Source organism: Dryobates pubescens, chromosome 31 (assembly GCF_014839835.1).
Source record: "Dryobates pubescens isolate bDryPub1 chromosome 31, bDryPub1.pri, whole genome shotgun sequence".
Taxonomy (NCBI): Eukaryota; Metazoa; Chordata; class Aves; order Piciformes; family Picidae; genus Dryobates; species Dryobates pubescens.
The window spans coordinates 12,213,820-12,236,627 of NC_071642.1; the positions used below are offsets into that span (position 1 = coordinate 12,213,820).

Consider the following 22,808-nt stretch of genomic DNA (forward strand, 5'->3'; position numbering starts at 1 on the left):
CGGGGAAGGAAGGGGAAGGGGCGTTGGGAGGAAGGGATTGCTCCTTTCTGCCCTAGTCGGGAACAGCCTCGGGAGCAGCCGGGGGCGAGGGAGGGTCTTCGGTCCCCATCAGCCTCTGGGCAACTTGCAGCGACAGCAGGAAAAGGGAGGGGGGAAGGGAGGTGTGTGATGGGGGCTGTTGCTCCAACCTGATCAAGTCCATTTGCCAATTCACCACTCGCATCACTTCCGGAGCACTCCTCAGCTTCTGCTGCAGAGTGAGGATTTTTTTTAATTTTTTTTTTTTCCTCTTCTCTCTCTTTTTCCTTCCCTCCCTCCCCGTCTGGATGCTGGGAACTTGAAATTCTCCTCCCTTGATTGCAGCAGGATCTGCCCCAACCTTCCCTCAACTTTGCACTGCATCAAAGGAAAACCGAGCAAGCCACAGGCTGGGTTGTACCGATGGGGGCAGGGAAGCTGTCAGGCACAGCCCTTCCCAGCTGATGTGGCCGTATCTCTAGGACCTAGAGCAATCTCCCTGGGTTGTTTTTTTTTTTTCCCCTTTCCTCTCTTTTTTTGGTGTGTGTGTTTGTGTGAAGGATCCTCCTGGTTACCGCTGGTTACTATTTTGCCTTAGCAGGGAGACCACCCAAGTCATGGCTGAGAGGAAGCAGTCTGGCCGTCAAGGTGAGGAAGAAGAAGTGCCAGCCTTCTTCAAAAACCTGGGCTCAGGCAGTCCCAAGCCTCGCCAGAAATTCTGTGGCATGTTCTGCCCAGTGGAAGGCTCCCTGGAGAACAAGACCATTGACTTCGACTCCCTCTCTGTGGGCCGTGGATCAAACAAAGTGGTGGCGAAACAGAAGGATGTTGCCCACCTGGGTCCGGATGCTCAGTCCCTCTATTCCAGGCAGAGCGGGAAGGGAGGGGAACCATCTGTTGATTTCGGGAGAAAGGTGGAAATCAGGAGTGCCACTGGGAAGGAGGCGCTGCAGAACCTGAATGACAAGGTGGGTACATGTGTGTGTGCTGTGTGAGATGCAACTTGAACACGCGATAGGCTGCAGAAGGGAGTGATCTGTTCCACCCTCTGGTTTCTCGCTTTTGTGTCACTTTCATGTATGTGGCAGTCAGCCTCTTCCTCTAATAAGCAGCATCTCTCCTAGAACCTTCCTACCAGACCTCTAATACTATCTGTGTGCTCTCTGCAGGCGTGTGTGTGTGTGTGTGTGTGTGTACACAGGGAGGAGGGCAGAAGAAGAAAGGAGCCCCCACATCCACAAACACCCTGCCCTATCTTCCAATTTGGTGATGGAGAGGGACATTTTTTGTTTCTTAGGAGATTCCCCCCTGCACAACAGCAGCAAAATGCCCCACCCAGCCACTGATTCTATAACTCTATGAATGCAGCTCACAGGAACAGAAATGTAATAGCAAAAGTGCATCAGTGAGCCTCTACCTACAGGGATCAAATCCTTGTAGGGTTCTTCAAGAGGAAACTTCTGCCCTCTCTTACAGGCTCCAGAGTTACCCCTGAGAGCTGTATTTCAATATAAATCTTGATCAAAGCCTCTGTGAGATTTTTTTTGCCTGGGAAAATGTGAGACTTTCACAGGAATGTGCTGTTTTCTCAGAAACCCACTGAATTCCTCTCAGTCTTAAAAGACTGCTGAAGCTGTTTCCTCACTCTATGTCTCACAGCACGACAAAGCCTCTTCCTGAAGCAAAACTTATCCTACCCACTGGTGTAGCTCACTGTGCACATTTTCTTTTGTGGGTGAATAGATTTAAACAGGCTCCATTCAGGTCTGAGCCATGTGTCATCCTCACCAAATCAGACCCTACACTGCTTTTTCTTCCTACAGTAACCTGAGGGCTCCATCCAGCTGTATTTCCACAACACATCTGACATAGGTTCTTCACGGATAGCCTGTGAACTATTTCCATGTGATAGGAATCTAAATGATAGTGGAAAGGCCCAGTATGCTAATTTATAGGATCCTGAATGCATAACTTGCATCAGTTGTTTCACAACAGATTAGATATCTTGCTGCTTCTTTTTCTTTAGCTTGAGGCTGACAAGAGTTGGATTTTTATCACCTCATGTAACAATCAGTGTACAGGTCCATGCTCTGCTCCAGCAACCAAAGGACCATATCTCTGTTGGGAATAGTTGCTGATCAGCTGGAGCTGATGAAGATAGGTGGGAATATTTTAGCCAGCAAATGGAGCCAAAGCCTTTTTGTCACTACACAGGAAGATCTTGTATTAACCACCCCTGAAATAATTAACAAAACAAGAAGGACAAGCTATTAAAAAAACACAACAAACCAAACAAAAACCAAACAACTTTTCTGAAGTCTTAAATGTCCAGAGGATAGGAAAGAAAGGATAGGAAAGAAATAATTGCCTAGATGATCTTTTGAGGCCCCTTCCAACCCCTAACATTCTGTGATTCTGTAATTATTGCACATTAAATTGCAATATATTTTTCTGCAGGCAAAGATAATCTCTTTGTGTCTATTCTGTCTAGGGTATTCTATAGGTATCTATCATGGCCTGGTTTTATTGCCTCTGGGCCATGCTGCCTCGTAATTCAGGGTTAAGATCATCTCTGGAGGTATCAGAAAGGCTCTGTCTCAGTTTAAGCAGCTCTTTATGGTTAGGCCTCTGGAGGCAGCGTGACCTATTCAACAGGTTTGCAGCTCAGCAAATTTGAGGCAAATTCTACCTCTTCCCAGCTGCCAGGCCTTGGAGAATTCACTGGACTTCTATTTCCCAGCTTAAACTTGGGCATCTGCCCTGTTTGGTCTGTTAATGCCTGGTCCTGGAGCTACTTAATCAATGTCTGAGTGTTGCTCAGTGCTTCAACACCCTGACCCCAGCTGGACCATCACTGCAGCCTAACAAGAGTGTCATGTTCAAAGCTGTGACTTCTGGAACAAGAAAATAAACACTTGGCCTGACTTCCATAAATATTTGAGCACTTCTGCACCCATTTCCCACAGTAGGATTTGATGTTTGGATAGCATCAGGGCAGGGACCTATGGAACTTGGTGCAGAAGCTGTAAGCTACCTTGTCTCCTAACAAGGGACTGATAAAATGGTTTCCCAGACATCAGTCCTCTGTTGCTTAAATGAACAAACTTGAGACACATGCTTTCATCTGAGGTTTGAGACACCTTGGCCATTGCCTCTTTGACCAGGGTCACTTCTCTGTGTGGACTTCCCAGATTTCCTGTGTGTATAATTGGTGTCCCTTCTTTACTGGGGGATTAACACAGAAACACAACATCCTGCTCTTTGGTCAGCTCCAGAGATGTGGAATGAATCTCAGAGTGGGAGAACAGAAGTCAGAATTTCTTCTCTTGTTGTCTGGATTAATGATTGTCCTGTACATCAGAAGTAGGCAAAGCTGGCTGACAAAAGCAATGAGAGCAACTGCTGAGAGAGATGTGGTGATGATGGACGTGGTTTAGCCCCAGCCTTGGTAGAATGTTTGGACAGGACGATCTTAAAGGGCTTTTCCAACCAAAATATTTCTATGACTTTTGGCAGGGAATGACCCCCAGCACTGGGTAGGGGTTATTAGCATCTAACAAGACTAAAAGGAAATCTAGCAGTTGTTTCAGATAGTTCCAGGAACACAGTAAATCCATCTCTGATACTATTTTTTTTCCTTTCCATGTAAAAATGTCCATTTCCATTTGCAGGTTTTATAATTTCATAGCAAAATGTCTTTGCAGATAAACCTGTAAGAATTCAGCGGGAGTAAAAGCAGTTGGCTGTTGCAGAAATTCCATGAGGTTTGTTGCAATTACACTAAAAGTCCACAGAGAAAGAGACTCTTTTAATAGTTTGGTTGGCTTTTTTTTCCCCAACCATCCATTAACTCCATAGTGGGAATAAAATTCCTTGCTAAGTGCATTATGGTAGCCTACAGAATCTGTAATGTTAAGATTCAGAGCTGATGTAGATTGATTTCCACTGATGCCTGTGATGATTTATGTTAGCATAGATTATCACTATGCAGAAATTCTCTCATTCTTGTGCCATTTTGCCACTAGACCTTTTCAGAAGACAAATTTAGATATAAATGCTCCTTTAATACAAAATGCATTTCTGCTGCAGAGAGCCTGCACAAGATGTCCTGCACCACCTGCTATCTGTGCAGAAGTGGCTGATGGCAATATCTGATGTGTTCACTGGCCAATGAACCCCCCAAACAGCCTAAGGCTATGGATGGGCCAGAGCCTCCCAGCCAGGGCAGAGGCTGGCAGTGCAAATGTGGGCATAATGCTCTGGTTTGTGCATTTCCTCCCTTCTTCTGCTCTTTTGCCATATGGAACTAGAAGCTAGAACCTGGGAGCTCCATTCTGGTCCTCTGGCTACATGTTAAATCCTGTGGAAGTTTTAAAATGTGGTGCTGTGTACATGTTGAATAGGGAACAACCACAATGCTGGCCCTTTAATCTCTTCATTTATTGTGTTCTGTACTACTCAGGTTCTTGCATCATGGTGATGGGAAGGAAAAGCTAAGTAAGTGTCCTCTAAAGAAATGTTACCACTTTCTGAATCTAGCCACTACTGGATTCAGGTATGGAATGTGTTTAAAGCCAAGAACTGCTGTTTGGTATTAGCACCATGTGCAGGAAGGCTTGCCTCTTCAAAACACTATTTTAGATGGGCAGATGAGAATAGCTTAAGAAATGTTAGCTTGCTGATGCCACCAACCCCTTAATGATGCTGCTCTTTCTTCTGGTAGTACTGCTGCTCCACAGCAGAAATGACTTGCCCAAGGTCAGGAAGGAGAACGAGTGCTGGAAATGAAGGCTTTCCTGTGCCCATGTTTGTGGTGGTTCCTCGGTAATCATGTTCCTGCTGCCAGGGCAGGATCTTGAAATGAAAGCTGGACTTGGCCAAAGGGCCTTGATGCTCTCTTTCAAATCTTTAGGCAGTGAGAGATGAAGACAAGCTTTACCTGGCAAGCAAAGGCAAGAAACCATTCAGATCTAAAATTGAGGAAAGATAGCATTAAAGAAAAAAAGGAATCAGTTGCACTGTCTGAATTTAGAAATTTAGATGCTTTCTTCCATCTTCTGAGCAAAGCTATTCTGAGGTTTCAAAAGCTCTTCCAGAACCCATCAGAGAGGGGCAGGAAAACTCATTTAGTGTTTAGTATTTTCAGGGGTGCCCAGTGACAGGACAAGAAGCAATGGGCATAAAGAACATTGGAAGTTCTACCTAAACATGAGGAGGAACTTCTTTACTTCAAGGGTGGTAAGACCACTGGAGCAAGCCGCTCAGAGATGGTGGAATCTCCACCTCCAGAGTAATTTGAAACCTCTCTGGACACTTTCCTGGGTGACCCTCTTCTAGCTGTGGGATTGAATTTAATCCCTTCCAGCCCCCCACCATTATGTGCAACTGATCTAAGAGGAAATGGTGTTATCTCACACTGTACCCATGAATCCTTCTCCTTCACTGAAGTGAGGCAAGCACATTGTGAACGAGGAAGTATTTCTGCTATTTAATGCATGTCTTTCCTTGAAGTGCCAGTACTGGGAAATGTCAGACTCCAAGTGGGACTGAAAGGTTGAACACGGAGTTTGCAACGCGGGAATAGTCAGGAATGGCCATGGAGAGGACCCCATACCTGTGTGTGTAGCTCTGAGTCCACATTGCCCTGGCACTAAAGCTTCAGGTCAGTGACCACAGGATGGGGGTCTGCAACCCCGGCTATGGGAGAAGGTATTCAGAAGGCACTGCAGCCATGGGGGACATCAAAAGGCCGGGAGGGGATTCTAACCGGAATTTTTAACACCCGCTTCCCCCGCCACTTTGCCACCGCTCCCGCCCCGCCATCCCCGGGCAGGTAGCATAAAGAAGATGCAGGGCATCGCCTCTCCCTCCTGCTAGGCTCGCAGCCCCAGCAGGCACAGGAACAAGGCGAGGAGTGCAGGGGCGCAGCGGTTCCGCAGTGCTGCGCCGCCTGCCGCCGCCATCACCGTACGACCCCGCGCCCACACTGACGTCTCCACTGCGCCACTTTGCATGTCGGCCCCTTCATGTCTCCCCATTGGGCGGGGCCCGTCTTTCATTTGCATCTCCGCCAATGGCGGCCCCCCTTTCGCTGAGGAGAGGAAAGGGTGCGGTCAGGGCGGTGTGCATGCGCAGTCTCCGCTGCTTCTGCCGCTCTTGTCGCTGGCGGCGCTCGCCCCCTCCCTGTGCGGTCGGGGCCGTGCCGGGCCGTGCCGTGCCGTGCCGGGCTTGGCTGGGTTGGGCTGGGCTGGGCTGGGCTGGGCTGGGCTGGGCCGGGCCGAGCTCCGCGGGGCTGGGCTGGGCTGGGCTCCGGGCAGAGGGAAGAAAGGGAGACGCGCAAGACTGGCTGCTTCTCCCCTTCCTGCCGTTGCGGAGAGAGAAATCGCTTCCTCGCCGCGCCCTCCCCCGCGGACCTTTTCCCCACTCCCCACCCCCGCTTCCCTTCTTGGTGACCGCCTTGATTTGGGCTTCGAGCATTAATTTTTATTATTAATCTAACTATTATTTTTCTCTTGTGGTGGAGAGGTCGGGGAGCAGTTGCTGCACGGCAGACAATAGCGATACAGCAGCTGCCCCGCTCCTCTGGAACAAAAAAAAAGGGGGGGGGAACAAAAAAATTCAATATAATTAACATTATTCAATAAATAATTTGGGGAGCGATTTCACAAGATGTCTTATCAAGGGAAGAAAAACATTCCGCGGATCACGGTGAGTGGGGGAGCCGGGAAGGGGGAGGGGGGATTAAGCCCTTTGTGTGCGCGGAGGAGCGGCGATCGCCGCGGGGGGGCCGGGGAGCAGCGGGGTGCGCGGCAGGGAAGGGAGGGGGGAATTACACCGGCGGGTCACCGGAGAGCATTGGGAACACTGCGCTCTCCCCGCCTGCCGTGTGTGTTCCCGGAGGGCTGCGGGAGAATGGAGCGATGGAGCTTCGCCCCCTTCACCCTCCTGCCACAGCCTGGCAAAGGCGGCTCAGGGCTGGGGTGTGGGTGTTCGGTGCGGCTCTGGAGGTGCATCAGGGTTCCCTCCCGAAGAAGCTTCTGGCAAGGTTCGCTCCACCATGTAATCCTGGGGGAGAGGGGAAGGAGCCGTTATATAAACCCCTCCCTGGATTTCGGCGTTGTGGGAGCCGATTTAGGGCAAACCCCAGGGTATCAACTTTTCCTTACGTAAGGCGAGATGTTCGCATCTGAAGGGCTGTGCCCCCTCGGCGGGTTTTTGATACGGGAGGTTTTGGTTACTCGCAGCGGCTCTTCGCAGCCCCACGGACACACCCATCCCAGTGCTCCCATTCTCCAGCCTTTCAGGCAGCAGTGTCATCTCTGAAATGGAGCTTTGGATTGTGACATTTGTGCGGGAGCTGCTGGGCTGGGCAGGGGATATGCAAAACGGATGTGTGGGAAATGGAGCATCCCCTCCCCTTTTTTTTTTTCTTTTTTTTTTTTTTTTTGGTAGGGGAGTAGGGGGTGAAGGGCTGGGGGGAGGAGGAAAGGGGATAATACACAGACACCCCAAGTCCAAACCTCTATCCAAATGATGGTTTAAGATTATGCCAGTATTTAAACAGCAGTGAAGGCTGCTGCTGAACCTCTGTCACAGGCCAGAAGTGTGACGCATTTTTCTTCTGACTGAATGCTCTGATTTATGTTTGGTGCACCCGCTGCAGTTGTGAGGGGAAGGGCTAAAAAAACCCCTGATTCTGGTTGCATTTGCTGTTGTATACACCTGGAACTGATCTATGTAGGCTAAGGCTTGAAGAAGGAGCATGGTTATTGCCCAGCATCAGGAGGGTAACTACACCCAGATTTAGGCCCACAGGGCTGCAGACTGCGTGTGCTTTGTCTCCAAGGTGAAATGAGTGGAAGGATTCTTGCTGGTTTCAGAGCCTATGGTTCAGCCTCAGCAGGAGACCTGTTTACTAGCAGAAGCATCCAGAGCATCATTAAACCGGTCCAGGCTGCTTTTTTGTTGCTCACTACATGTATAGAGATATTTTTCTTTCCTAATTGATGCCCAGTGCAGTAGGACATGGGCTGTCAGTGCCAAAGTAGCCGGTTTTACTGGTACCCTGCCTTTGTAATAGCACAAGGAGCCTGCACTAGAGATGGGCATAAATTCTGCAGTGTTCCTGTCTGTGGTGAACATGTACAACAGTTTGCTCTAGAGGTTGGCGTTGAAAGTCAGGTGGGTTTTTCATGCCCAAATTAATTCATTTGACTCGTTGGCATTCACAGCAGATCCTAAATTGAAATCTTGGGGGTTTCTTTCTGTATTGTTTTGGTTTGGGGATTTTTGTGTTTGTGGTTTGTTTTTTTTGTTTGTTTCTGTGTGTGGTTTTTTTCAAGCGGTGATGTTAATGAGACAAACTCCATTGCAGCAGGAGGAGGAAGGAGGGGCACTTAACATCTCATATACTCAGCAGTTTTATAAAAGGGGGGTATAATGGTGCAAATCAGCAGCTGATGCAATCCACGTAGCCCTTTATGTATCAGTAGATCCATGTCAGCTTGTGCCAGTTGAGAAGTGGGTGCTCCAGCTCTTCAGTTTTGTTCCAAGCTCTTTGGGAACATGCCTGATTCTTCCGTTTGATGGGCAGAGCCCCAGCTGCAAATAAGGTCTCTGTGAATCACTGTCACTGTCATATGTATATTTGCTATAAATTCAAGGCATTACTAAGTTCACACACAGAATCATAGAATCAGAGAACAGCAGAGGTTGGAAGGAACCTCTGGAGATCATCTAATCCAACTCCTCCAACTGCTTAAATGCCTCCAGGGGCAATGACTCACCACTGCCCTGGGCAGCCCATTCCAATGTTTGACAACCCTCTCAGTGAAGACTGCTGGGGTTTCAGTTTGTGCTCACTGCCGCTTGTCCTGTCACTGAGTGGTATTACGAGAGTCTGGCCTCATATTGTTGACATCCTTCCCTTACATAACCTGGTCTGGTCTGGTCCGGTCCATTCCATTCCATTCCATTTATAAGCATTGACAAGATAACCTCAGTCTTCTCCGGCATAAAAGGCCTGTGGGTCATTCAGCCATTCCTCATCCTGCATTCAACTACCTGAATTCAACATTTGGCTTCGCCATCCTGTCTGTGCTGTTTTAGCTTTGTCCTCGTAAAGACACTCTAGGGAGGAAGAAGGAGAATCAGAGCAAGTACAAGTGCAACTGTAAGGGCCAAGGTGTAGGTTAAACTAAATGCTGGACAAGGTGTTTGTGCTTTGCTTTAAGTATCTGTAACTTGGGGAATGAAGGAGCTAGAAGAAGCTAGCAGTCGCTTTGAACTTGCCTCCTCATCCAGAGTGTGTTTCACTCCTGTTCATGACCACTGCAAAAAAACCCCAAAACAAATGCCTGGCTGGATGTGTCCCTGCCCATGGTGGGGGCTTGGAAGTAGATGATAACTTTAAGACCCCTTCCAACCCAAACCACTGAATGAGAAAAAGCAAGATATATCCTGGGCTGAAAGCTGCCTTCTTGCAGTTACCTTTCTGTTCTTAGCAAGCTGTCTTCTAACTGGAGGAGATCTTAATAATCACTTTTTAAATGCTTCTCTTAAACTCAATTTGCTAATTATGTGCTTATTTCTATCTGATTATGCAATAGCGCTCTGGAAAGGCAGTAAAAGCATCCAGTAGACTGAAACATCGCAAAGTTGGACAAAATGAGCTTGTTTGTGTTGTGTAACCCCTGGCAACAGACTTTTGGTCCATTTCCCTGACATCAGTTGACTTGCAGTTAGCCAAGGAGTGACTCCAGTGTGTGGGTGCATGTAGGAAGGTGGTTGTGCATAGGACCAAGGCAGAAAAAACAGATGTGGCTATTCTGCATCCCTCAAAGTATGCTTTAATGCTTTTTCTGGAGGTGATGGAGGAGACTGCAGACATGAGTGAAGCTGCCAAGGAGAGAAGCCTTCTGGAAGAAATCTTCAGTTCTGATGTTTTCTTGATCATTACTGTGATTAAAGGACTTGCAGATGAAATAAAATATTTTATCTTTCCAGTTGAAAGTGCAGCAGTTGACTCCTGTTTTGACACCTGCTTCTGAATAATGCAGAGTTTGTTTCTGTCTCTGCTCTTTCTCTCTCTGAAGTGACACTGCAGACTGTCAGCATTCTCACAGAGTAATACTGTGTCATTGTGTGCTTCTTCCTTGCAGAGTGATCGTCTTTTGATCAAAGGTGGTAAAATAGTTAATGATGACCAGTCTTTCTATGCAGACATCTACATGGAAGATGGGTTGATAAAGTAAGTGAAGCCCAATGCCATGATACGATCTGAGCTGTACAGAAATTAGCAAGGAATAACTTCGTCGCAGGGAACTATATTAGACTGCAATGGGAAATCAATATTTCACCTATATCCTGCTGTTTGATGGAACAACTTTAAAAGCAAGATGTTAAATAAGCAGGTGGCCCCAAACCCTACTGTTATTAAAGTGTGAGTTAAGTAGGTGCTTACCGGTGCTTCATTTTGGCAGCTATTTGAAGCTGTCTGTGTTGGAGCATTTTAGTCAGTTATGACAAAGTGTTTTGAGCCTGAAGTTAAATCTGTTTCAGGCTAGGAGGCTGGACTTAATGGACCTCTTGAGGTCTCTTGCAGCACTGTCTCCCATGATTCTATGATTCAAGGATCAGCCCAGCCCCCCACAAAAGTTAGAAATGGTCTTACAGTTTGAGGATTGACCTTGTAGTTTAAGGTTCAGACCTCTGTCCACCACACTTCTGTGTTTTCAATCATGAATTGTGTTTCTGGTATGTTAAATATAGTACAGATTTCTTTGTAAGATTACTTGTAGGAAAAAGAACAAATGAGCCAGAGGTTGCAAACAAGGATTTCTCCTGTTCTGGATAAATGGTCAATACATGTGCTTTGTTAATCAAGGTTAAAAGTTAAAGGATCCAGCCAAAGATAGCTAATTAGTTGCAATGTGTCATCTACTATTGCACTTCTAAAAATACTTCTGTGAAGAACTAGACTGGAGAGGGTCACACCAGGAATCTGGTAACCCCTGTCTGGTTGTGCAGGGATTACAAAATGCTGTGCATGGAAGCAGACAATATGGATGCAAAGTTTTTTCTGTGATCCCAAAACAACACAAACATCTAAATTGCTGTTTGTTAGCTGGAATCCAGTGTTGAGCTTCAGCTGAGCAACCCCAGTCCACTCTCAGTGCAGCTGCTCACAAGGCTTTTGCTGTGTTTGGTGCTGTAATTATCTAATTATCCTCATGGTCTCTTCTCCAGCTGCCTGCCAATGTGGTTCCTTCTTTTCCTTCCTGTTAAGCCTAATACTGCCCCAAGGTCCTGAAGTATTTGCACACTTTGCTCTCAGTTATGCAACTGCTTCAAGTGGAAGAAAAAAAATCTTTATCAGCTGTGTATGCTGATGCTGTATGTGGGAAAAAGAAAACAGTAGCCAGGTTAAGTGGGGTGTATGTTCGCAGGCTGCTGTCCCTGGTTGTGTCTGATGTGCCGTTTGAAACCTGTTTACTCAGGCAAATAGGAGAGAACCTGATTGTGCCAGGGGGAGTGAAAACTATTGAAGCCCATGGCAGAATGGTGATTCCTGGAGGGATTGATGTGCACACCCGTTTCCAGATGCCAGAACAGGGGATGACATCTGCTGATGACTTCTTCCAAGGGACCAAGGCTGCACTGGCTGGGGGCACCACCATGATAAGTAAGTTGGATGTTTTTTCTCCTCCACGAAAACTTTGCTTTTCTCTTTCTCAGATAAGTCCAGTAACTGTGGGCTATAGTACTTGTGTGGTATTGTGGACCAGCTACCAGCAGTGGGGAATTTCTGTTTTCTGTCCAGATTGCTGAGAAAAGCTTGGGTAGGGGTGGGAAAGGATGGAAAAGCAAGACCCCAGGATTTCCATATCTTGTAGCTGTCAGTCATTTCAACCCTGTCTTCTCTGTTGGCAGGGTTTACCTTACTGCTTGGGTGATTTTGCTAGATTTTTGGGTCAGCTCCTACTAAAATCGGTGCTATGTTGAGCTCTGGCTCTAGTGTGAGCAGCAAATTCTCCACATCCCTGTGGAGAAGCCTTTCTCCATGCTGTCTAAGGATAGATGTCCATCTTGTGGTTCTCACCCAGAAGTTGGATGCCAGTGTGTTTTTGAAAACTGGGCCACTTATTTAAGGATTTGCATATGCTCAGAGTGTGCAGCTCTAGCAGCAGGATTTTTGTTAGCCTGGTTTCTTTTGTGCTCATATCCTCTTTTGGAGGAAGAGAGGAGTGGGGAAATGAAAATATCTCAAAATAGAAAGACAGACAGACTGACTGTTTGGTTGACACCAGGATTAGACAGACACTCATGCTGTTCCACTCTGGCTCTAAAATGCCTCATGAATGACTTCCAGGCTACCCATTGCCATTTGTGTTGGCTGCAGATTCCTTGGCTTGTCAGAGCCAGGACCTTTGTAAGTCCTTGTCGTTAACCTTGCTTGAGCTAGAGTAAAAAGAAGCTACCCCCTCTGCTGCAGTGCAGCTGATCCTGTGTAAACTGTTAACACCGTGTCCTGGAGTCTGTTGCTGCTTATGGGAATTAAGTAGCTGAGCATCTTGTGCTTCTTCATGTACTGTGAGGTGCTGCCACTTTACAGGAGGAGAATTAAGGAGTTCAGAACATGGTTCAGCACAGGTACTCGTGGCTGTTGTCAAATCCACAGCCGGGCACCAGCCTAACTCTCCTCACTTCAAACCCAGCTCCTTATGGATGAGAACGTCCTCATCCCTTAGAGGGTGGTTATGGCCAGTCTTTGATCCCTGGCATGGTGGGTGGAGTCAGATTGAATGTGAGAGTAGGAGCTAGTGGTCCAAACATGGATAGACTATTTCAGAAGCAAGTAGTCTTCTGGCTCTGAACCTTGCAAAGAGCTTGTGTCTGGCTTACAACTTGACCTAATGGTTTAAATAATCTTAAAATAACCCATATTATTATTACTTTAGAGTTAAAGTTTTTGTGTGAAGATAACTTCAGACATACAGAGAACATAAGGGGAGTGCAGCTGTAGTTGTGCATACTAATATCCATTTTTCTTCAAATCTTTGTTGTCCAATTAAATTAATAACACTGAAATGGGATTTTCTTTTCAGCCTCAGTTCCTTGATCTTATTTCCTTGGTTGTTCCTTTGTTATTAGCACACCTGTTTCCTACTCAAATGATCGTTTTGTCCTTCCTTGTTAAGTTGAATTAGATCAGAATAGCATTCTCTGTCATCTGCATCTGATCTTTCAACAACATTATTCCCCCCAGTAGCACTTCAGAAAAGGAGAAATTGCTTAGACAAAATTTTCTATAGTAGCCCCTTTAGTTTGGTTGTCCAGCTTCATTTAAAGAGCATCATCCTTCAGAAATGCTTGGATGTATATCGCCTTTATGACACTAAGGGTTTTTGGACACATCTCTGAGTTAGAAAATGGAGGACCCTCCCCTCCAACCTTCCCAGCGTCTCATTTTACAGCTGTGGAAAATTAGAACAATGTATGTCTGTTGGCAAACTACATAGAGGAGGCTGGTGACTAAACTTGACCCTGCTGCCTTCCTGTGTCTTGGATCAGGATACCAAAACACACAATCATCCCTGAACAAAAAAACATCTTCCTGAAGTATAGCAACAAGGACATCAGTTGGACTGCTTAGGATGATGGAGGTGTTTCTGATGGGCAGGTATCAACAACAGGAGCTTAACAGTGGAAAACAGGATAAATAATGCAACTAGACTTCAAAGCTTTGGAGACTCTGCTCTGTGTCAGTTCAGCTGTTCCCTTCTTAGCAAAATTATGCCATTTGCAAAGATGTTTTTCTGCAGTTAAACATGGACAGTGCCCTGGTGAACATGCTCTTGGGGGGTGGCCTTTTTGTCCCCCTGCAAAGCAGGTGGGGATTGTGCTTATTTGCAGTATCTTTTATTTTATAATAAATAGGGCAACATTTAGGGGACTGTATTCATAATATCATGAAGAAATGACAGCCTGAAAATGAAACATGAATGTTTGTCATTGTAGATTTTAAATACCTCTTTTCAGAAGAGGGTATGCTCCCCTCATGGGAACGTGTCCAGCTGTGCACCACTGTTCTTCAGGCTGTTTTGGAAGAGCCCCATGGATGTTATCCCCGTGGAAAACAGCACCCATTTTCTTCACTTATCCTTAAGCAAACTCTGTATTATTTATTTACTAGTGTCCTTACTCCTTCCATTTTCCTCTTTCATACACATCCATCATTTTGGGCAAGGGAACAGGTCAGTCAGCTTCATGCTTCAATTTGTTTCATGTTTTCATACAGGGGGACACTTTAAGGCTCTTTACAATCAGAACAGGGAAAGATCTGGTTTATGTTTGTTTTTCAGTGAAATTAAACCAAGAATCTTGGAGAGGTTTCTATTGCTGGTTTGGTTTATAAAAACTATGGGTGGAATCCTGGCTTCAGTGAGGTGCAGGAGAGTTTTGTCATTGACTTCATCTGTCCCAGGAACTCACTCTGCGTATCTGGTCTGGTTTCAGTGATCTTCTTTTGCAGATCAACTCAAGAGCAGTGCTGTGCCTTTACTTCTTATGGCAAATCCATCCAAGAGAAGCACACAGGACCATAGAATCTAGTGCAGGTCGCACAGGAATGCATCCAGATGGGTCTTGAAAGTCTCCAGAGAGGGAGACTCTATATCCTCGATGAGTTCCTTAGAGCTCTCCGGCCCTGGCCTGCTTGAGCCCCCCGCTCTGGGTTGCTTCACTCAGGAATTAGGGCTTGTTTCTTTTTCCTCGTTGCTGGTTCCACAGAAGCCAACCTAAACCTTCCCTGGTGCAACTTGAGGCCATTTCCTCTCTTCTAACACGAATTACTTGGGAGAAGAGACCAACCCCCATCTCTCTACAACCTCCTTCCAGATCATTTTAGATAACAGCCTATCTTGAGACAGGTTGGTGTCCTGGGATATAAAACATTCTCTGGAGCTCTTAGGGAAGGAAGACATCACTACTAATAACAGGGTGGACTCTCCAAATCTTGTGAAGGTTTGGTCTCTTATGAACTATGATGGGTGAGGTCCCACCAAAAATAATGGTAAAACTGCCCCTGATTTCAGCAGAGGCAGGATTGCCTTTCTCTGCTCCTAACCCTTCATAAAGGATGAAGCTAAGCTGTGTATATTTAGTGGCACTCTGATCCTGACGCCTGATTAATGTGCTAGTGAGAACTGCATCAGTCCAGGCCAGCTCCCCCACACACTTCAGCTCCACCTCCTGAAGACTATGCTTCTTTCTGGGTATCTGTTGTCCTTGAGTGAGATCACTTGCTGACGTTGCCTGTGTTGACTCGGTCAACCACTGTCACAATCACAGAGACATATTACAGCAAGAGAAATTACAGTTCTTTCTGGCTTGGTGACTCGGAAGCCAGCTGCCTTTTGAACTTGACTCGCAGTTATCCTAATAACATGGAGAATGTGCCCTGGGATGTGAGCCTTTGTGTCTTGGGAGGTTCAGAAAATGAAAGGGACTTTCAGATGGGCTGCAGTCTGTTTCTTAATGCTTTATGCTGCTGTTAAAGAGAAAGCTCATGTGCAGGGTGACAGAGGTTTTCAGGAGTGTCTTAGCTGCTCAGCTGCAAGCAGGTCTGTAGTGAGTTGCCACCAGGTTTTCTAGGTCATCTGAGGATCACTGCCTTGCTAGAAGAAAATGGGCACAAATTAGAATAGGGGGGCAGTGGCCACAAACTGGAATCCAGGAGGTTTCACTTGAACTTAAGGAGAAACTACTTTACTGTGAGGGTGCTGGAGCCCTGGAACAGGCTGCCCAGAGAGGTCACGGAGTCTCCTTCTCTAGAAAGATTCCAAACCCACCTGGACATTGTGATCCTGGGCAAGCTGCTATGGGTGACCCTGCTGGAGCTGGGGCCTTGGACTAGATGGTCTCCAGAGGTCCCTTCCCCCCCACCCCATGCTGGGATTCTGTGAAATGTTTCCAGTGTAACATGCTTCCTTGCTTCTCTGTTTTTGAACTGAACATGACTTGGGAGAATGGAGCCACCTCAAACGAGATCAGAGTCTAAACCACAACCCAAGATTAAGAGCAGGATTTGGAAAAGGGGTAGGTAGTGTTCAGGGGCAAGTGCAGCTTGGCATGAGGTGGTATTCAGGCCCACCAGTGAAGACTAGATCATATTCTGCCCTGCTGGGTGCTGCAATTTTATATTAGCGGGGTTGCCCTCTCGTTGAATCACAGAATTGTTTCAGTTGGAGAAGACCTTTGAGATCATCAAGTTCAACTATTGTATCCTGGAAGAAAGCAAGAGACTAAACGTTGGGCACAGGAGGAGGCTGGAAACAGAAGGAGGTGACACAGCAGTGGTTGTGAAGTAACTTGTGGCCAAGCTGCAAGGATAAAACCAAATGTTTTGAGTCCAAGGGCACTGACCAGAGAGCTGCAGTGTCTCCCCCAGTTGCTGTGGCTGCTTGCACAGCACCATGTTCTGCAGGCACCGTTCTGCCTTTGCTTTTTGCACCCAAAAGCAGAAATAAAAGAGGAACTGTGCTGCTGGGGACTGGGCTGGGCTGGGCTGCATGGCTTGTTTCACTTTCCAGCAGCTGGCAGTGGTTCTTCTGCAGCAAAGAAGTGCTCAGTTCTCTAGAAACGCAATGAAAATGTTCCCTTGTGTAGAGGATTGTTGGTGATGCAGATGGGTAGAGGCTTCCTTGAATCCGGTGACCAAGATGATGATGTTACCACACTATTGTGCGCAGTCACTCTGGTCCTTTCCTTCCCTTTTCTGTACACCCAACCTCCTACCCCATCACCTTCATTCTCTGCACTGACTCATGCTGAATTTAGATTGGACATTAGGAAGAAGTTCTTTACTATGAGGGTGGTAAAACGCTGGAGCAGGTTGCTCAGGGAGGTGGTGGAGGCCCCATCCCTGGAGGCATTCAAGGTCAGGCTTGATGGGGCTCCGAGCAACCTGCTCCAGTTGGGGATGTCCCTGCTGACTGCAGGGGGATTGGACTGTATGAGCTTTGAAGGTCTCTTCCAACCCAGTGTGTACTGTGTATGGCTATAAATCTCACCAACCACCATCTTCCTACTGATGTGTTTCTTGTTTTCATGCACAGAGGGCTTAAAATCATTAATGGGAAGGTCTATAAGCAGAGATGGGTACTTCCTCACTGAGACATACTCATCTCAAGCTTTTAAAACCCTGCAAGTCCATTAGACATCTCTGCCTGCAGTACTGTGTGCAGCTACTGTACAGGTGACAACCAGCTTTACTGGGACTGGCTCTTCCTTCAGCCAGACCGGTGACACTGACTACCTGCTGGATGGGATCCCCTCTGTTGTTTTGGAGGAGTTTCCAAAGGGGGCTTGTTGAAAGTCCACAAAACCAATCTGCCAGCCCTTGATGTCTCTTGCTAGTTAGCACAGAAGGAAGCAGCAGCTCATTCCTCTAATTTGTTGTGTGCATTTTGTTTGTTTGTTTTCCCTTTGGGCTGTTATTATTGTCTGTCATCTGTGTTGTGACAGGATGAGAGGAAATGTTCTCAGGTTGCACCAGGGGAGGCTTAGGTTGGATATGAGGAAAAATTTCTTTCTTGAAAGAGTAGTCAGGCATTGGAACAGGCTGCCCAGGGAGGTGGTAGAGTCACCATCCTTGGAGATCTTAAGAAATCACATGTAGACATGGCACTTGAGGATGTGGTTTAGTAGGCATGGTGGTTTTGAGTTGATGATTGGATCAGATGATCTTGAAGTATTGTTTCCAACTGGAACAATTCTATGAGTGCTCTGCTGCTGACAGAAGAGATTCCTGTGAGGATCAGATGAGGACTCTGGGAGCTGTGTAGCTTTGCCTGAGTTTATGCAGGAGGCCTCTGGTGTCTTTAACCCTGGCTGTCAGGTATTCAGGCTCTGCCTAGGAGCTGGGCTATCTTTCCTTATAGTACTGAAACGTAAAATAGTGTCTGACTTTGAACTGGAGCCAGTGTGGTCCAGCATGGCATGTTTGTAAGTCAGGTAGTAGATTTTTACCTGTTTTCCCATCTTCTGCTCTGATTGCTGGCCCTCACTTCTCTCCCAGCTTTCTGCTTCTTTGGGCAGCAGAGATTATTTAAAGAAAGGTGAATGGGGCCTCTACCCCATTTCCACTTTACTGCCTTCTGCTCCACCCCATTGCTGTGGAGGGAGGAATGGATGGAGGTTGTCCCAGCACATACTGGAGCCTGGAGACTGATTTAGTTATGAACAAATGAATGTTGAAATGGCAACTGTACTGACAGTGCAGCTGTCTTCCTGCAGATGTGACTGACCTAGATTTTTCCATGCATCTAAAAAGAAAAGGATTTGGCACTCACTCAGGAGAAACAACCCATGTTTATACAAAAGCACTTAATCCCTCTTATTCCATGTAATGCTTGGAATCAATGGTGCTACCTTCCTACAGTGTGGAGAAGAGTTCACATTCTTTTGTTTGAAGAGCTGATTTTAAATCCCAGCATGGTGGGGGTGGAAGGGACCACTGGAGAGCATCCCATCCAACCCCCCTGCTCTAGCAGGGGCTCCCACAGCAGCTTGCCCAGGATCACAGTGTCCAGGTGGGTTTGGAATCTCTTCAGAGAAGATGACTCCACAACCTCTCTGGGCAGCCTGCTCCAGGGTTCCAGCACCCTCATACCAAAGAAGCTTCTCCTCCTCTTCAGACGGACCCTCTGGGTTCCAGTTTGTGCCCATTGCCCTTTGTTCTGTCACTGGATGCCACTGAGGAGAGCCCAGCCCCATCGTCTTTCTCCCCACCCTTTAGCTCTTGCTGAGCATTGAGCAAATCCCTTCTCAGGCTGATCTTCTCCAGGCTAAGCAGCCCCAGGGCTCTCAGTGTCTCCTTAACACCATGCTTACACATTTTTGAACACTTCTAGGGGTAATAATTCTGCTGCTTCCCTGAGCAGCCTGTTACAGTTCTTCATGGGATGCAACAGAAAAGTGATCCTAAAAAATAAACTACAATTGCTCACCTCTATTAATGTGACATCATGAGCTGTGTGTGTGCTGGGTTTGCAGGGCATCTGTCTTGAGAGAGAACCTTTCAATCACCTTCAAGCTGAGACAAGGCCTTAAAAGAAACAGCTGGGGATGGTGTCTCCAGCTCTTTTCTTGACTTTTTCTGGGAATGGATTTATGCCTTCCTATCAGTGTTCATCCTTTGGCTGCTTCTACCTCCCTGTGAGCTTCACACAGCAGAAACCATCCTGGTCAGACAGGAACTTTTCACTTTCCCTGTTGGGAATTAGCTTTGTGTGTCAGGGGAGGGAAGCAAGTGATGCCTAAAGGAATTGATGGCTAAAACTAGATTCGGGTGAGCACTGCTTGTGGGATGGAATTGGACTTCTTGGGTCAGTGGAGTCTTTTTCCAGCTTTCCTCAGCCACCATGCCTTCAGTACATAGATCCCATCTATTGTTTAGAAATTGGATTTTTTAACTCTTTCTAGTGAGAAGGGAAATGTTTAAGGAACACAAATTAGCTCCTGTCCAGCGCACTTGAGTTGTGCTTAGAAATTGCAGGTTGTTTCCCACTCAGGGTTGTGCCTGCAGCTTTGCACAGCCCTACCTCCCATACAGGCGGTGGACACCTGGGAGTTAGGGCTTCTGGAAAGCTCTTTTCTCCCCGTGGTACAACTGTACAGTGTTAGTGCTGTGCCAGTGGGTGTGCCAGTTTCTCCATGCTGGCTGCTAGCTGTCCATAATGGGAGGTGGTGTGGTCGGTTGAGCTTTGCTGCTGAGGGTTTGTAAGCATTAATTACGGAATCACAGACTGCATTAGGCTGGAAGGGACCTCTAGAAGCCATCTAGTCTGCAGTAATCAGGGACATCTTCAACCACAGTCCTGTCAGGCCTGAACTTGAGTACTTCCAGGGACAGGGCCTTCACCACCACCCTGAGCAACCTGCTCTAGTATTCCACCAACCTCCTAGTAAGGAGCTTCTTCCTAGAGTACAATCTACATCTAAGCTTCTCTGGTTTCTAACTATTGCCCCTTGTCCTGTCACCATAAGCTTTTGTTCAAAGTTCCTTCCCAGCTCTCCTGTAGCCTCCTTCAGGTAGTGGAAGGCTGCTCTAGGGTCTGCCTTGAGCCTTTTCTTCTCCAGGCTGAACAGCCCCATCAGTCCCAGCTTGTCCCCACAGGAGGGATGCTCCAGCCCTCAAATCATTTTTGTGGCCCTCCTCTCCATCAGGTCTGTGTTCTTCTTGTGTAGAGGGCCCATTAGTTAGATTCATCTAGAATTAGTTAGGTTAGTTAGGGTTGTCTAGACCATCATAAGTACACCATTATTATTTTTATGCAGAGCTGCCTGAGAGCCTGATGTGTTGGATGCCACTTAGCAATGAGTTTGTTCTCCTCCCTTCCTGCTGGGATCTGTCTGGGCACCCGGTCCTTGCAGCTCGTGATTCACAGCTCTGCTTACTGTCAGGGTAGGAATAAAAGGAAAAACCCTCTGGGAGGAAGAGATGAGGTGAGCCCTGTGTGCATGAAGTGCTTTTGGCTTTGAATCCTGAAAGCCTGTTTTAAGCAATAGAAGGAACTGTTGGACTGCAGGATGCAAATGTTAATGGGGAAATCTCTCAGTGAAATTCTGAAACCCATCAAAAAGAGCTGTGCTTTTGGAAGCTCCCTTTCCTGCCTGCTCCTAAGGCACGTTTTCACCAGATTGCTTTGTTCCTGAGAGAAGTTACATATGTGCAGTGTGTATTTTGGGATTCTGGGTATTCTGTGGTGTTTCACATCTGAATGAAATTCCCTGGCACAGCCCACAGGCAGCGTGAGCTGGTGAAGGAGCTCCTGGAGAGCAATCCGTGCTCTTAGCAGAGCTTCTGTGAAGGGAAGTTCCCAAAGTGTAGCATAGTAAGAGATGGGGTAAGGGCTGAGCTGCCTTTCAGTGAGACCTGGCCAGGGTGGAGAGTTGGGCAGAGGGGAACATTGTGAATTTCAACCAGAGCAAGTGTAGGGTCCTGCACCTGTGGAGGAATAACTCTCTGCATGAGTACAGGTGAGGGGGGACCTGCTGGGAAGCAGCTCCATGGAGAAGGACCTGAGAGTACTGGAAGACAAGGTCAACATTAGCAATGTGCTTTCATGGCCAAGGCCAATGGTCTCCTGGGCTGTGTCCAGCAGGCTGAGGGTGGTTTTCCTCCTCCTTCTACTCTCCCTTGATGAGGTTGCATCTGGAATACTGGATCCAGTTCTGGGTCCCCGAGTTCAAGAGGCACAGGGAACTGCTGGAGAGAGTCCAGTTGAAGGCCACAAAGATATAGGGGCCTGCAGCATCTCTGTGAAGAACAAAGGCTGAGAGCCTTGGCACTGTTGAGCCTGGAGAAGAGCAGCCCCAGAAGGGATCTGATCAGTGCTCAGGAAGAACTAAAGGGGGCCAAAGGATGGGGCCAGACTCTTGTTAGTGATGCCCAGGGACAGAATGAGGGACAATGGGCAAAACTGGAATCCAGGTTTCAGTTGAACTTAAGGAAAATCTTCTTTGAGACTGCTGGAGCCTTGGAGCAGGCTGCCCAGAGAGGTTGTGGAGTCTCCTTCTCTGGAGAGATTCCAAACCGACCTGGACATTGTGGGCACACTGCTCTGGGTGACCCTGCTAGAGCAGGGGGGTTGGACTGAGTGATCACTGGAGGTCCCTTCCAACCCCCACCATGCTGGGATTGTATGAAAGCCAATGGTTTAACTGAGAACAAAAGAGAGACTCGGTATCTTGGTGGAGGTTGAATTGGAATGATGGTGATGGATGGAAACCTCTTTCTCAAAATGAGATGTCACTTCACCACAGCCACGAGAAGGGGAAGTGTCTGGTTTTTGTCCAGCAAGTGGAGATGTTTATATGGGAAATACACAGTGGAAAAGGACAGGTTCAGCAAGCAGATGTTTTTTTAATCTGTTTCTCTCACAGTCTGTTTAAAAACCCAAAGTGGTTCTGTAGAATCAGGACTCTCTGCACTTAGTTTATTTTGTAGGCAGAAACACATAATCTTTTTGGTCCTGAAAATGTCATAAAGGTTTCTCAGAATCATCACAAATGTCCATTGTAAAAATTCCCATTCTGTAGTTATGCTTTTCTTCATCTCCAACACCCCTTTGAGACAACTGTGGGCAATAAAATGAAGCTGAGGAGCCAAAATCTGGTCTTGCCAACAAGGATGCAAATCCGGAATTGCCCCAGCTTCCCAGCTAGTGGAAAAAGCCTGATGGGCAGGGTGTACCTGAGTGGGACAGAGCTGGCTTACAGCACTTCCTCTTTTTGTCCCCTTGTTCCTGATCCAGCTTTTTCCCCTTGTTGTAGTTGTGTTTGCCTTGATTTGAAATCCACAGCTACAAGCAGGTTGCTTCAATCTCATTCCCTCAGGGCTTACAGGCTGATTTCTATGGAAGTCTCTGTAGTCCTCTGTACCTTTCCTGGTGCTTTTTCAGTGTTGAGTATGCCTAAAAGAAAGGTTACTTGGAAACACTTAAATGTCTCCTCAGAACTTGGCTACCTGCCTCCTCTCCCATGGTGACCTCCTGAGATACAAGCATAGCTTGGATGTCCAATATATTTGTACCACAAAGAAATGGAGACTTTCATGCTTTGATCTGAGCATGGAGTCATTGCAGCTGTTGGAGAGGGTCAGTAACTGCTCGTTGGACATACAGACCCCTGGTTTTTACATTTTTATCCAGCTGCCATGAAGTGTTCATCATCTTTTGCATCTAATCAGCTAAAAAGACAAGTGAAATGTCTGTGTGACATCAGTG

The 22,808-nt window shown here is 47.0% G+C and overlaps 1 protein-coding gene across 2 annotated transcripts in view; it reads left to right on the plus strand.

Annotated features, from left to right (window-relative positions):
- The first annotated feature begins 564 nt into the window (after positions 1 to 564).
- DPYSL2 (dihydropyrimidinase like 2) overlaps positions 565 to 22,808 on the plus strand; it is a 53,866-nt gene continuing 31,622 nt past the window's right edge. Inside the window, exons 1-3 of one of the 2 annotated variants that reach the window (XM_054174845.1) lie at positions 565 to 986; positions 10,179 to 10,267; positions 11,517 to 11,701. In XM_054174845.1, the coding sequence (XP_054030820.1) occupies positions 636 to 986; positions 10,179 to 10,267; positions 11,517 to 11,701 (625 nt within the window). In that variant the 5' untranslated portion in view covers positions 565 to 635. Of the gene's footprint in view, positions 987 to 6,300; positions 6,727 to 10,178; positions 10,268 to 11,516; positions 11,702 to 22,808 lie in introns of those variants that run through there. The other variant, XM_054174846.1, reaches the window with a different exon arrangement.